The sequence below is a fragment of the Spermophilus citellus genome (assembly GCF_964194105.1).
Source record: "Spermophilus citellus genome assembly, chromosome: 1".
Taxonomy (NCBI): Eukaryota; Metazoa; Chordata; class Mammalia; order Rodentia; family Sciuridae; genus Spermophilus; species Spermophilus citellus.
Genome location: NC_138182.1, coordinates 227,845,439 through 227,861,972, shown reverse-complemented (window position 1 = coordinate 227,861,972; position 16,534 = coordinate 227,845,439). Strand labels below are relative to the sequence as shown.

The 16,534-nt window shown below is 38.9% G+C and overlaps 1 protein-coding gene across 4 annotated transcripts in view; it reads right to left on the bottom strand.

The window, feature by feature from the left end:
* The window catches only part of ARHGEF28 (Rho guanine nucleotide exchange factor 28), a 306,138-nt gene that overhangs the window by 159,119 nt on the left and 130,485 nt on the right, over positions 1 to 16,534 (bottom strand). For all 4 annotated transcript variants that reach the window (XM_081287604.1, XM_081287607.1, XM_081287605.1 and 1 more), the window contains 2 exons: positions 4,681 to 4,864; positions 2,134 to 2,314 (listed from right to left, as the gene is read on the bottom strand). In XM_081287604.1, the coding sequence (XP_081143730.1) occupies positions 2,134 to 2,314; positions 4,681 to 4,864 (365 nt within the window). The remainder of the gene's footprint in view (positions 1 to 2,133; positions 2,315 to 4,680; positions 4,865 to 16,534) is intronic.

Genomic DNA, 16,534 nt, shown 5'->3' with positions numbered 1-16,534 from the left:
CCACAAAAGGGCAGGGAATGTCTAGTCACACACCCTGTTTGGGCTACTAACTTGCCCAGCACTTCTTCCAGGATATGGTGTTCTCTCTTCCAGGGCCTCCAGAGACTTAAGAGATCGACTAGAGTAGTTCCATACTAGGGGGTGCTGAGGAGATGGAAGCATAAGAAATGGGGCTGAAAGAGAGGTCTCTAGGCCTGAGACATTCACCTGCATCATGTTTACCTGGGGTCAGCCTTGACCTTGAACCCTTATCTTTCAATAAGGGGAGTTGTCAAGCTTATGCATAAAAAGCACATCAGACAATGTTGGTTTCTGATTACAGAACATGAAATAAAGTACTATTATTTTTGGAAATGGGTTTGTGAATACTTCACTTTTATGAGTAACTTGTAATGCCATCTCAGAGAAATTTAAATTTCCTGGTTGTCTTATTAATTTTAGCCCAGTTCCACAACTAAATTATCAGCATTCTGATAATAGGAAAGACTCTGTTAAACAATTTAAAAAATGATTAAATGATACAGCTAAGACTTTGCCTATTCAGGGTTAAGTGTATAGCTTAATGGCAAAGTATGTGCATGTGCAAGGCCCTGGGTTCAATCCCCAGTGCCAGGCGAATCAACAACAACCAAGAAAGGATTCTGCTTTTTCTTTAGTTTCTTAATATTTGTCTTTACAGTTTAGATATTTAGCACAAACCTGTCACTTTAACATTTAATACTTATTACAAATTGTCATGCCACCACTATAAACTGCAATATAGAGTGAAAACCTGTAACCTCTGCAACTCTAACAGATGTGGCTTCTGAAGGGGAGCCCCACGATAGGTCTAGTGCATGGTAAAGCAAGCTTGGGTTTCCACAGCAAATTGTCCACTGTTGCTCTAGAAGGCTGCAGATAACTGAGCAATGCTCAAACCTTAGACTTAAGGTGTCTCCTTGTAAGAGACTGAGTTTGAGTTGTGGTTCAGCCCCTCACCTCAGAGCCAAGTCATCTAAAGCTAACACATAAAAATAAACTTTTAGACATGTAAGATCCAGTAAAGCATGAATACTTTCTGTACAAAATCTATATATGGTCATGTAATATTTGTTATCCTAAGTTGTAAAGCTTTAGTATGAAAAATCCATAATAATTACCACTTGCTTACATTTAAAATAACAACAAACCAAGCTAAATAACACTTTGCCTAATAATAATTAAAATATGTTAAATATTCGTTATACTTTTTTAGTCACATTCTATTTGTTTTCTAAAAAATAATAATAGTAATAACATATCAGGTCATTGACTAAAATAATTGAGTAAATTAGAAAAAAAGAGGCCATTGTCAAAATAATTAACATGAGCCTAGCAAGATATATTACAACATAGAACAAAAATAAATACTTGGGGTTCTTGAATTGCATATTAACATCAACAACTCAGGATTTATCCTCAATTCACAGACTTATCAGCTATCAATTTCATCTGAAGTTAAGCAATATTAAGGTGGTGACAAATATATTAAACCTGCCTATCTTTGAAAACCTGAACCCCAGTTTGAGACTTTAACTTGGGTTCAATAATAAAAATGAACTTAAAATATAATGATAATGATTATAAAGAAAGTAAAACATTTTAACTCTGAAATGGGCATGCTATGATATGAAGCTATGATAGCCCTCAAAGCTGGTCATGATGGAAGGGGGATAATCTCTTTGGAAAAAAAAAACTAAGTTCTTACCTGTTCCTATTTGTATGCCTGGGCTTAACTACATCTAAACCACAAGGAAGCCCAGGAGTAGATATATACACATACAATAGTCCTAAATGCAACTGCTTTAGTTGAGAATTATAAAGCAATTAATAAGTACAGATAAAACATCCAATGTTAGAATTAAAACCCAACCATGGGTGGGGTTGGACTCAGAAAAGTAAACAGGAATATTATACAAAGTACTGTTTTCCTGATAACAACATATGTAATCTTCATTCTATTGATCTAATAGTTTCCAATTCCATGCCCCCCAATGTTTCATTAGAAAGAAAGTGCTACCCCCCAAAAAAATACTGTTCCCAAAACCATGAATAGATGCCTGTATTCTGTAAAGGAGTGTGCACTATTGTGTACCAGAACATCTGGGCACAAACCTTGACAAGAAAGGCTCTGTCCCAGAAGTATTTCCGGAAGAGTTTAATATCTGCCTCCAACAAATGCCCGGCTGTGTGGTTAAGGGTCAGAGTCAGTGTTTCTGATGAGTGAATGTATTGCAGGGAGGCATCTTCACTGAGCCGAACTCGAGAAAAGCCTGGGGAACATTTGTCCTGAAAACTGAAACATCACAAATCAAAATCCATGCACAGTTTCTGAAATACCACCCCCAAGATTCCAATTCCCTTAGCTCCCTAATATGACAAACTCAACTGACAAAATAAACCTTGAAAATCACCTACTTGCAACAAATACATAAGCTCATGAAAACAGCTACTTAAAACATCCATAGACACCCAGAGAAGGGTCTATGGAAACGATATTGAAGTATACTACGTACTTTAAAGGTTTAGATAAACAGTGAAACATTACTAACTCAAACATAGAAATTTACCTCAAAATTTCATTCCCCTTTTAATCTGAAAAGATGCCTCTCCCTTTAATGGAGCCACATGTAGAACAAATTAACTGGCAGCCAATAGTTTATTAGATGATTACAGTGGAAAACAGACATGCTCTCCAGGGAGTGTGGTGAAGCTTGGATGTTACAAACAAGTGAGGTATTCATAACACACTGGTACCACTGTTGCAAATCACTTTCTCATGCAAATTAAAACATGCATAAATTTAATCATGTCATATTCTTGAATACATTCATTAACAATAGAACAATATTCCCAAGTTAAATTCTTGAATATAAGTGGATTTTTCTGTTCTGTCATAGCAAAGAACAATTGCATATTCATTAGCTATTAGTAGGCTTCATGGATAATGTCCCAATATTCTAGATGGGTTATCATGCAATAGCAACAGTAAAGATGCCTCAGGATAAAAATGTTAATGTTCAGCATGTTGTCACATCCCAAAAGGTTGTTCCCAGATTCCTCACTTCAGTCCTGTGTCTCTTTCCTCTTCTAATATGACACCATTTTGTCAAAAACTGGTTGCTTTACAAAAATATATTCTACAGATGGTGCCTAACTTACAACAGTTTAATAATTTCTCAACTTCACAATGGTATTAAAACCACATACATTCATCATAAATCTTACTTCAAATTTTGAATTTTGGTATGTTCCCAGGCTGGGCAGTGGCAGCAAGCCACAGTTCCCAGGCAGTCACTCAATCACAAGGGTAAATAATCAATACTCCATGGTGGACTGTGTTGCTAAGTTATGCTGCTGGTTGGTTAAATTTAATAAATTCATTTTCAACTTAGGGTTATTCAATTTGCAATGGGCTCACAAGGACAGACCTATCAGATGTCAAGAAGTATCTATATTTCCACTGAAATAAATATTACTGCCCTCATCCAGAATGATAAAAAAAAAAGAGATCTACAAAGAGAAGTTGTTACTCTAAGGCTTGAGGAACCTCCCCAAATCTTCACACCAATTGCTGGCAAGGATTCTAGAATCTTCCAGAAAAATTCCCATGCCAACACCAAGCCACCAAGGTGAATGGACTCTGAGCCTGAGGAGTAAGATCCTTGTTGTTAATTTAGAAATGGAAGCTTCATCCTATGATTAACATTGAACTTACATACTTTTAATTCCATCCATGGATGGATTTATTAAGCATGCAAGCTTTTAAAACACATAATTTTTTCTTGCATGAAGAAAAAAAGATACAAAGCTACCAACATATGAAGAGCTGGCCTCCAGGACTTCACTGAACCATGAACTAACTATCCAGGTTGACTAAGTCAAAGGAAGCATTCTTGCCCCACTAGCTAAAAAGTGAGGTCACGTTAAACCAAAGATAAAGGAAATTCCCTTTGGATAGGCTTGTCTCTTGATTGATGGTCATTTGACCAAATAAGAAAAATAAACAGAAATCTCCAGTTTTTACTCTAACATTCTCTCATTCCCCATATAACCATAAATTAGTTACATTGAGTTCCATGAGCCAAACAAGAAAAAACAGTCTACTATGAGACATTGTGTAATAATACTCTAATAATATTTATATAGTACTTTATAATTCTTAAAGTACTTTTCCAATTATATTATGTATTTTACCACTCATTAAATCATGAAAATCAATATATACGAAACCTTCTTTTGTAAGTTAAAAATAATGACCAATCTGAACCGTTCTAAATAAAACAATATACTCACAATTCACAAAAGTGTTGATACATCAACATAAAGAACCTTATAGTTAGCAGGTTATTTCCTTTATATTATTTTTCTAGACCCTAATGACCATCCCACTGGCTAAATAGTACCATAAAATCGGTCTGTTATTCATTGATTTAACAAAATGTATATTCTTTCAATGAAAATCATGGACTGGGCACTGTTATAGAAATATTGCAGTGGGTAAAACAGAAAAGGTCCCAGCTTTGTGTCTGTATGGTACACATGAACTAAAAGTAAAAATCATACACCAACATCAACTTATGGTTGAGTTATTTTTTCATAATGCTTGGCAGACTTTACAGAAACAGATGAAGAGAGAAACTATCAAGCATCTGAACTAACTTGGTGATGTCTTCCACCAGCCTGGAGTGTCCACCATGCGAAGCTAAGTCCAAGGGTGTGGCGCCCTCTTCATTGGGTAATGCCAAGGCCTGCACTCCCCCAGGGAGACACAGGAGGAAGTGGAAAAGCTTAGCCAAGCCCCATCTCACAGCCAAGTGTAGAAGAGACTCTCTGTGTAGAGATACTGCAGAGAAAGAAAAGCATGTGACATTAGTTCCTCTGTCTTCACAGTTCATTTCATACATTTTATCAAAGAGACAATGTATTTAGACATAATAAAAACGTCAGAGCCGTAAGGAACTGCCAGAGCACCAAATCCCAACACCTCACTCTGTGAATATGGAGAGGGATTTGTCCAAGGTTAGGGAGCCAGAAGATGCTGGAGCCAGATCCACTTTTCACTGGTATGATTTTTTGTCCACTGTCTACATATTGCCATCGCTGCCTCTGCACATGCAGGAGGGTCATCTAAAGAAAACAGGTTCTAGGGAAAGACCACTCTTTGGTAAACAGATACTTGTCAGTTTCCAAGATCCCTGAAGGAGGGTCTGCTACTCAGGCAGGGCAGGCTCTCAGAGGCCAAGGCTATTAAGGAGCCTCTGTTTCTACCCTTTATCCTCAGTGCTGTTTCTCCCCTGGTGAAGCTACAACAAAATGGACTTCATATATCCAGAAAATATGAGACTATGGCCTTTCTCAAATATTACAGTGGTATTTGGTCATCTATTATATCCCTGAGCTTATGTCAATATTGCCAAAGCCAGGCCAGCTGTGCAGCAGGCTAAAACCAGGCCTTACTGGATGCCCCTGGACACCCCTTTGCTGGACAAAGGGCTCCTGGTTGGTCTGTGTCTTGGTTTCCCTCATGATGTTTGCTTCTATGCATTATGATTGGTTCCCAGCTGGACCACTCTGCAGGTTGACAGGTCCTTGGTGCTTCTATTTCTAATACCCTAGCATAGTCTGGCAAACCAAAGCTATTCCTTATTTGTGGAGTTAAATGGCGATCAGCTGTTAAAAATCAGAATTATTTGTGTGTTTAGATTAGCTAATTTGTATAAAGTTTGTACACCTGTATTTTTCTTGCAATGGCTCAGTGCCTGGAACACGACTAGCCCATAGTAAACACTGTATTATAAGTATGTAAAAGAATAAATTTGCCCATACTTAAAAAAAAAAAAACTAAACTAGTCACAAGCTGGCTATGGTAGCATAAACCTGTAGTCCCAGCACTTGGGAAGCTGAGGCTGGAGGATCTCTTAAGTCTAGTAGTTTGAGACCAGCCTGTGAAACATAGTGAGACCCTGTCTAAAATAAATAAACAAATAAACAGATAAATAAAATAAAAACAAGCTAGACCCATGAACTCTATAGGCATTGGCACACCTTAAAATATGCCTCATTTTAACCTAAACATGAAATTACCAGCAAGATCTGTTGCAATGAGCATGCAGCAAGAATGTGAGCCTTACAGAAACTCCAGTCATGTTATTGACTGTGTGTGTAAACTACAAAGAGCCAGACAAAGCTGTGTAACACCAGACCGAAAGGACCAAGAAGTGGGGACTCTGTCTTGTATGTTGTGGTATTCCCAATCTTAGCACAGTGCCTGGGATGTGGGATGTGCTCTATATTGGCTTATTAGATGAATGAATAAATGACCAATAGCTCTTCCCCTGGTGAATTCCTACAAAAGTTAGCTTTTAGTATTTGACTACAGCTGCTGTAGGTAGCATCTGTCGTTCTTGGTTCTGCCTCAGATACCTCTTGAGCAATAGCTGAGAAAAGAAATTCTGTACTCCCACACACAATTGGGACAAAACCGCCTGCTTCCCCACACAGCTCACTGTCCATATTAACATGATTTCATGTTTCCATTGTCTTCATGAAGATAACTTCACTATTCCCAGAGACACTTGCTCAGGCAAATGACTGTTGTTCTTACAGGGACTTCCCCCAAGACTCATCGACTCTTCAGTAGGAAGTCTCCACAGACAGTATATATAAAACCAATTCTAAATTGTATCATGATCCATACAGAAACCAGATTCCTTCCCCATTTGCCATTCCCTGACACCTCAACCCCCAAATTAAAAGATCTTCATTCAACTAAACTGCAATTCTTAATAAATTCCAGCCTTGCCATTCTACCCGCTCCAAGACTCTGCTAAGACCCTGTGCAGAGATGTCCCCCTCACCATAGGGAATAAGCTCAGCTTTGTCCTACCAACAGGCTGTGCTGATGGTATGTAATAGGCCTTTATCCAACAGCACTCTAATTTGAAACAACTAGGATGAAATACTCCACTTCACAGGAATGCCAAAGAAAATTGATTAGTTTGCATTCTTTATTAGTTTATACTGCTATTGCTATTTCTAAATCTAGATCAATGAACGTATGGCTTTATATTTCAAATATATAAAGAGCACTTATCACAGTGAAATGCTACCCAGTTCTCCTTATATTTGTTCCATTATCTGTCTGTTTGACACAACATAGATCTCCCCCATTGAAATAGCATCAAAAATGCCAAAATATCTAAAAACATACAAGGTAGCACATTTGCTTCATGTACTAGAAATTGTCATCTTTACAAAACTGAAAAGATAAACTATTTTATCCTACAAGTTTTTATCCTGTAAGTTTTTGCCTATTCTACTAATTTGATTAGTAAGAAGGGTTTTATTATTAAGAGATTCCCAAGAGGACATGTTTTACTTCCTTTTTAAGGTAATAACCAGGAAGAGACTTATCAGGATCAGGTAATGAGATGAATACACACATGCACACATGTACACACATACACTCACCAGCACAGCCAGCCCATCAGCATGATATGCTACCAACCTCACTGGCATGAGATTTCTAAGGCGGAGAAGCCTCTCTAAATCAGGTGAGAAATGTTCCATGGTTGTATAGGCTGCAATACAATCAAGTGGGCACATCTAAACCCTTCATGTTCCTTTTTAAAATCATAGTGTTTGTAGAAACAGACAGGGTACCAGCTGTTTAGATGGTGTGCCCTGCGGTACCTGCTACACTGCTCTAAATACCATCAAACCCAGGGTGCAGGGCACCGTGCTCAACCTGACCTATCATAACATACATAAATATTTCTGTTTCAGCTACCAGGAGATCCTTCCAAGCCAGTCCTGCTAGTCCAGCTCCCAGTCCTCTGCTTTCAGGCTCCATCTTCAGATCTGAGAGAACAGCAAACATGTGGAGCTGAACGGCTCATTGTTGACCTGACACTCTCTCTCTCTCTCTCTCTCTCTCTCTCTCTCTCTCTCTCTCTCTCTCTCTCTCTCTCTCTCTCTCCTCCCCCCCCCCTCTCGCTCTCTTCTCTTTCCCCTCCTTTCCTCCCTCTCTCCCTCCTTCTGAGCCTCTCCACTTACGGAGAACAGGAAGGCAGGGGAAGAGAGGATCTTCTGATGTTTAAAGAAAACAAATAAGAAACTGACCTAAGTGTTTTAAGAGAGAGCTGTCTTGTTCAGTACAAGAGTTCAGAGCACAGAAGAGGGCAAACAGCTTGAAATAGGAAGCATCATGACATACATAAATATTCCCACTTGTTGGAGAGTTTCAGGTTTCTTAAGGGCAGCCAGGAAAACAAACTGTGGAAAGGGGTTATACAATTTAGCAGAGGTGGGCTGTTTAATTAAAACGAAAAATTTTTTACCAAATAAATATGTGTCTTCCTGTTTAGCTGGTACCAGGAGTTATTTGAACTAATGTAACCAAGGCAGAATTACTAATAATTGCTCTAACAGCAAACATTAAAAAGTATTACCTCTAACATCCTGGCAGCACAATCACTCAGACACAGAAAGGAACTGAACAGGCTGTGTCACTGAATAAATGATTCCTATTACAGCACAGTGAGGGTCCATCTGCCCCAGACAGGGAAAAATCAAGGCCCACTCTACAGAGCATCAACTTCTTTGCCATAAAATGAGGTTGTTACAATAAAGACCTCAGTTTCTTTGAGTATTTAAACATATCTTGACTTTGCCAGGCATGGTGGCACACACCTATAATCCCCAGAGACTCTGGAGGCTGAGGCAGGAGGATCACAAGTTCAGAGTCAACCTTAGATACTTAGAACCTGTCTCAAAGTAAAATTTTTTTTTTAAATGGGGACAGGGATGTACTTCAGTGGTAGAGCTGCTCTGGGCTCAATCCCCAGTAACTAACACACACACACACACACACACACACACACACATGCTTTCACTTTATGGTGAGCAAAGATTTATGAAAAGCAGCACACACCAAGAGGACTTTGAGAAAAACATCTTAGCCACAAGAACAGGAATAGACAGTTTGATTGTTACTAAGAGAAAGTGATTTTATTTTCTTGTCAGCCTTTGGAATCACTATTGTACCTACACAAGGTCTGACCCTAGCATTCACGTGGAAGAAAATTCATCTTGGAAAATTTAAATATTAACCTCTGTTGTAGGTTCATCCACAACAATGAATGTACCACTCTGCCAGGGACAGTGATAGAGGGGAGGCCATGGTGGCAAGAGGTATGTTGGAAATCTCTGTACCTTTTACTCAAATTTGTCATGAACTTCACCTGCTCTAAAAAATAAAGCCCATTAATAATAAAATAAAATAATTAATCAAGCCCTCCAGAACTCAAAATCACTGCTTGAAATATAAATTGGTACAAACACTTCAGAATACACAGTGGCATTATCTAATACATTTAGAGAGTCTAGTATCTTATAGTAAATCCATTCCATTCCATAATCGTCCCATCCTTCATATAAATCCTAGCAAAGAACATACTTCACGTGCACCAGGAAACATGCATAAACATGTAAAGTGTTTGAAATTAGAAACAATCTTAATGTCCATCAGCAATGCAATAAATTGTAATGTAATCATACATTAGTATTCTAACAATAAAAATGAATTCTAGCCAGGCATGGTGGTGCACACTTTTAATCCCAGCAGCTCAGTAGAGTGAGACAGGAGGATCACTAGTTCAAAGCCAGCCTTAGCAAAAGCAAGATGCTAAGGAACTCAGAGAGACCCTGTCTCTAAATAAAATACAAAATAAAGCTGGGGATGTGGCTCAGTGGTCAAGTGCCCCTGAGTTCAAGTCCCAGTAGCCCCCCCCACCAAAAAAATAAAAATAAAAATAATTATAGGCTAACAGAAGAAGATAACAAATATAATGTAGAATGGGATAATTGAAGTCACAAAAGAATATAGAGGATATATTTTAATAAATAAGAAGCTCAAAAAAGGTGAGAGCTATACATATACCTATGTGTATATTTAGGGGGAAAACTATAAAGAAAAGCAGGAAAGTGATTGCTGTAAAAGTCAGCATAATACTTCTGAGGGAAAAAAGGAGAATGTGACAGGAAAGGCCGAGGGGAACTGGTCCTTCTGGCGTTTGCTGGTATGTGTATGACTCTTCTGGTCTCTTTCCCCTCTCCCTCTCTTCCATCTCCCTCCTTCTCTTTCTCAAACACACATAAATACACATGCACACACATAGGGGGATGATGGTTTTTAAAAACACTAATGCCACGTGTGGTGGTGCACACCTGTAATCCCAGCAGCTCGGGAGGCGAAGGCAGGAGGATCGCAGGCTCAAAATCAGCACTGAAGATCTATCTGTTAGCTAAAAGGAATGTCAGCAGAGAATAGCAACAGCAATGGTGATCTGTGACTTTTAAAGTTATCTTTCATTCGCATTATTTACTGCTAAGCCAGGAAACAGTATTAGACATTTAGCAAAATCTTAAAGCTAAAATGTGATGAGTCCAATAACCTATAAGCAAATGATATTTTTAAACTCAAGTTAATTCAGAAGTACTTCTATTTTGTAGGGCTTAGTAATGTTTCATATCTCTGAGTGCAGCCATTGAAATGTATCCAATAAAGTTTTGGGGAGACTAAAACATAGTGTTTTAATTTGTATCCATCCCATTTTCTGATTCTTAATTTTACTTCTTGTGCTTTAGGAGTCTTGTTAAGGAATTCAGATCCTAAGCCAACATGGTGAAGATTTGGGCCTACTTTTTCCTCTATTAGGCACAGGGTGTCTGGTCTAGTGCCTAAGACTTTGATCCCACTTTGAGTTGAGTTTCATGCAGGGTGAGAGAAAGGGGTTTAATTTTATTTTGTTACATGTAGATTTCCAATTTTCAAGCACCATTTGTTAAATAGGCTATCTTTTCTCCAGTGAAATTTTTTGGTACCTTTGTCTAATATGAGATAACAGTATTTATGTGGGTTTGTCCCTCTGTCTTCTATTTTGTACATTTGGAAACAATTAATAACATAAAGAGAGAGAAAGCCTACAAAATGGGAGAAAATCTTTACCACATGCACATCAGACAGAGCATTAATCTCCAGAATATATTAAAAAACTTAACCCCCCCCCCAAAAAAAAAACCAATGCAATCAATAAATGGGCTAAGGAATTGAACAGACACTTCACAGAAGAAAAATACAATCAATCAACAAATATATGAAAAAATGTTCAACATCACCAGCAATTAGAGAAATGAAAATCAAAACTACTCTAAGATTTCATCTCACTCCAGTCAGAATGGCAGCTGTCAAGAATACAAACAACAATAAATGTTGGTGAGGATGTGGGGGAAAAGGCACACTCATACATATTGCTGGTGGGACTGCAAATTGGTGCAACCATTATGGAAAGAGGTATGGAGATTCCTCAGAAACTTGGAATGGAACCACCTCTGACCCAGCTACCTCACTTCTTGATTTATACCCAAAAGACTTAAAATCAGCATATTACAGAGACAAAGCCACATCAATGTTTATAGCAGCTCAATTCACAACAGTTAAACTATGGAACTGATCTAGGTGCCCTTCAATAGATGAATGGATAAAGAAACTGTGATGTACACACACACACACAATATTAGAAATATTACTCAGCCTTAAAGAAGAATGAAATTATGGCATTTGCTGGTAAATGGGATGGAGCTGAAGAATATCATGCTATGTGAAATAAGCCAATCTCCCCAAAATCAAAAGCCAAATGTTTTCTCTAATATGTGGATGCTAATGTACAGTGGGGGAACTAGGGAAGAAAAGAGTTATTTTAGATTATATAGAGGGGAATGAAGGGAGGGGAGGGGATATGGGTATAGGAAGAACAGTAGGATGAATCAGACATTATTATCCTATGTACATATATAAATGTACAACCAGTGTGATTCTACATCATGTAAACCAGAAGAATGAGAAATTATACTCCATCATATGTGATGTATCAAAGTGCATTCTATTGTCATGTATAACTAATTAAAATAAATTTAATTTTTTTAAACATAGTTTTTTAATTAATAAAAAAATCTCATTAAAATAAGTTTTACTCTGATTCCCAAAGTCACACATACCATGAGGGTCTCAATTTATGCATCTAAGACATTCAGGAGAAAAATATTGAATGAGAACATGTCTATGTGCAGAAAGAAGGACATGATCTCTGTCTGAGAAGCATGCAGCTGGCTCACTTTTGTTCAAAACAAAATAAATATTCAGCCTACTGATATCACTATCAGATGAACTTCAACTTTAGGCTTATATACAAAGATTGTAAACAAAAATATCTGGCTTATAAGAAAAGTGATCTACAGGTAAATTTAAGTTAACCTATGTCATGTATAATAATTTGAAAGTTTATAAAATGCCAAAATTGATAGGCAAATAGTATAGCCAATGGAAAAAAATGGATGGAAGGTAGAAGAATGAATTTGGCATGGGCGCCACACACAATCTCTGACACTTTCAGAATCCTTGTGGAGAACAAGTGGATTACTCTTCCAGCCCCTTCCTTTTATGTAGTCTGCTCAGGGCTCTGGAATATGCATACGTAAATCAGTCTTCCGTGCTGAAAATGGGAGGTCAATGAGTCCAGGGAATAGGAATTACAAATAGAAACACATTGATTTATAAGATGGAAACTGGCCACTCTAAGGGGCCCAAGACCAGCATAGCAGGCACAGCTGGATCCTGAAGTCAAGAGGTAGAAGGAGGAGTGAAGTAAGCTTAGCAGCAGCAGGCTGAACACCCTGAAACTTCCTTTCTGCATCAGATGAATTTGAGACACTTAGATTATGACCATCCCTGCCTGAAAAGGATCTGGGAAAACACCCATCACAGACACAAGCATTCTAAAACATTTACACTGTGATGTACGAGACAAAAATGAACAAGACTAAACTGATCTGGCATCTCATACAGGCTACTTACCCTTCAGCTGTGGAACTAGTACTAAACCAGTTGAAACACTAATGTCTTTATTAGAATTCCAAATGGCAGTCCAAGTTTTGGCCTTCACATTCTGGAGTCATTTCCAGATTGAACAAGACAAAGCAAGCATCAGGGCAAAGTCTGAGGAGTTCAGCTACAACCATGCAGAGTGCGAAAGGGAACAGATTAAAGGACTGAAAGACTTGGACCTGTAGCGTGGCACTTGCCATGCTATCACTTTGGAGAGACGATTTAATTCTCACGTTTCAAGTTGTTTGATCTGTAAAAGGGAAGGGATATCTGTTCAGCTTGCTACCCAGGAATGTCGGGGGACCACAATGAAAATATCATATGGGACAGGGCCCTCAAGAACCATGAAAGCCAATGTTAGGGGAACTTAGCCTTTGTACACTCTCATCTGATCTTTTTAATACAAAAAATAATAACTACAATAAACAGTCACTAATAGATATGTGGTCTGTTTGAATACAGTTTTCCTCTGGTTGCCATTTAAAAGCATAATTGAAGGGAACTAGCCCCCTGTATGGGAGGCACTGTAATTGCATCAGTGCAGTATACCAGATGTGCCATTAAAACAAATATGCTATAATCTCGTGCCTCAGGCAGCAGCCAGTCATTAGGTGTTTTTAAGCAGCAATTATGCCAGACCTCCTTTCCAGCTTGGGCAATCATTTTTCTTTCATTCGTTAATATTCCTTCAAGGCTGTGATTTCAGCCACCATCTATTCCTTCAATAGATATTTGCTGATAGCCTACTGTGCAACAGGCAGGCACTCTTCTGGTCTTCCCTCATGCCACTGGGGAGCAGAAGTTCTCAGATGCCTTCCCATTGACCCTCCAGAGACCCTTTGTTTGTTTGGGAGATAAATGAAAATACCCTGCAGTTATACTGTTTTACTGACAAGCAGAAAAAGCATGGCCTCATTATGTCTTGCAACTGGCCTGTTGAAGTCTGCATCGCTAACTGGAATTCAAGTACAACCAGAAAACGGGTCCTATCTACAGCCGAGCCAGGTCTACTCACTACCCTGCGACTGGATGCCAGAGCCTCATGTCCTGAGGTGTCCCCCAAAAGCTCATGTGTGAAATGATGAAGAGGTGAAAAGATCAGATTATAAGAGTTATAACATCATCAGTATATTAATCCACTGATAGGGATTAATGGGGTGGTAATCCTAGGCAGGTAGAACATGGCTAGGGGAGGTAGGTCAGTGGGGGCATGACTTTAGGGGTTTATATTTGGTTCCTGGTGAGCAGAGAGAGATATCTCTCTTGCTCACTCACACTTGCTCGCTTTTGCGCACTCTCTTTCTCTCTCCCCCTTCTCTGCTTCCCAATTGCCATGTTCTGAGCTGATTCCCTCCTGCAACACACTTTACTCTGATGTTCTTTCTCACTTCAGGCCCAGAGCAATGGAGCCAGCCACCTGAGGACAGAGACCTCTGAAACTATGAGCACCAAATGAACTTTTCCTCCTCTAAGATAATTCTTATGAGATCTTCTGGTTGCAGCAGAGAAAAAGCTGACTAAAATATGTCCAAGGTCCCAGACTAAGATATCAAATTCTTTGGGTGTGAACTATAGCCTGCCTCCCTGGGAGATTAATCCCCTCCTTCAGCATCAGGGCACAGTCAGCAAAGGATATTCTGGTGAGAGGAGGGGAAGAAATTAAGAAGAATCAACCACACAGGAAACTAGTACAAAAGGAGCTGCTTACCCAGTTCACACTGGCTGGGGAGGTTGGGAAAAAAGGTAAACAAAAATCTAGATGCATGAATGAAAGCAAAGAAATGAACCACCACAACCACAGGTACTTCATGCTTACCAGATGCCAATAACTATGGTATGATTGTATATTCCTTGTTTCTAAAGGGAGCTAACATTTATTCAGTGCTTCCTACACATTCTCTCTCATTTAACGCTGACAGCCATTCCATGATGTATGTTCTTTCATCATCCTCATTTTATAGGACCAGAAACCGAGGCTTGACACAATCATGCAATTGTCCAAGCCCACTCAGATAATAAATGGAGCATCAAGGATTTGTACCCAGACATTTCAACCTCCAAAATTCAAGTTCTTAACAATTATGCCTTCTCTTATGCAAAGGCTCCCTTTGAGTTAGCATCAATGGCAGTATACTTGTCAAAGAAAACATATGTTAAAGTCAACAGTAGCAAAAAGTCAAAACTATAAAAATTAAAGTTTTAAAAGGAAACCTAGGAGAGTCATACTATAAGAATTGGAAAGCATCTTTTTTAAAAATCATGGAATGATTCACTTAATACCACACTTATTTCATATCTCCAGCTGTAAGTTGCAGATGGAAGATATGAAATAAGGTAGAACTTGTGGAGAAAAATCTAATCAAGAACTAAAAGCTGGGACTGGGATTGTGGCTCAGTGGTAGAGCTCTTGCCTAGCATGTGTGAGGCCCTGGGTCCAATTCTCAGTACAGCATATAAATAAATTAAATAAAGGTCCATTGACAACTAAAAAAAATATTAAACAAAAAAGGAATTAAAAGCCCTAAATATATTTTAAAAGCAGGCAAGAAAAGATAGAATGTTAATAAATCAACCAATTGAAGGGGTGGGGAATAAGCAAAAGGAGAATGAGCTGCATCATTCATAAGGAACCAGGTTCAGGCCTTTCTCCAGGGTTGGCCTGATGTGTTGCCCTCTGGTGCCTGTCCGCCACCCCTGTCTCTCTCTCTCTCTCCCCGCCCCCCTCAAAAAAAAAAAAAATCAGTATAGCAAAAACAAGCACAGGTACAGGAAGGGTAGGGACAGCAGGTCAATAGGAACAGAGAGAGGGATTACAGAAGATTTCTCAAGGTTTCTATCATGGAGGCTCACAGTTAAGAGTCAACACAAGGTCTTTTAAGGGTCACCAGGAACAAATAAAGAGGGCCTTACAGCAGAACACACTGCCCATTTCTCTAGGCGTCCACGTCACTTTTGACTAGCACTACCCTTCTCCCAGGCCTCTCCCACTCACCTTCAACTACCGGCTTTTTGACCTTCCTGGATTGGTCATTTTAAAAAATATGTGTCATATGTGTTTTGAATAAAATAGTACAATGACAGCTGCCAACATCTAAATCCTATTAAGAAATCTATGAAAACAGCAAAACTCTTAGCTTTTTCCTTCCAGATAAGTGCTAAGAGATTGCGTGGCTGCTGTCATTTTCAAGTTCCATTCTAGCCTCCTGTGTGCCATCAAAAGCTGCCTGTGCATCCTGCCATGTTTGAAGGGCTCCCAGCAGACAGCAGGCAGGGAGCCGGCACGGCTGGCCAGAGGAGAGCTTCAAAATGTCTGTGGCTCAGAGTCCTTTGGGAATCACAATAGGGTAGAGTGTTTAAAAATAAAAGCTCCCATTTACATTCTTTTTCCTTGAAAATTATAATTGAGGGAGAGAAAAGTGACCTGAATACAACCCTATGTTCTATTTCCCAGATGTGAAAGTAAATGTGTAATTCCCTATTCCAGTCGAAGGGCTATTGTTGCCAGACAAAAGTAGGAAGCTTGCTTTTTTAAGGAAGAGTTTTAAGCTGCTTTTTCTTCTTTAAAATGCT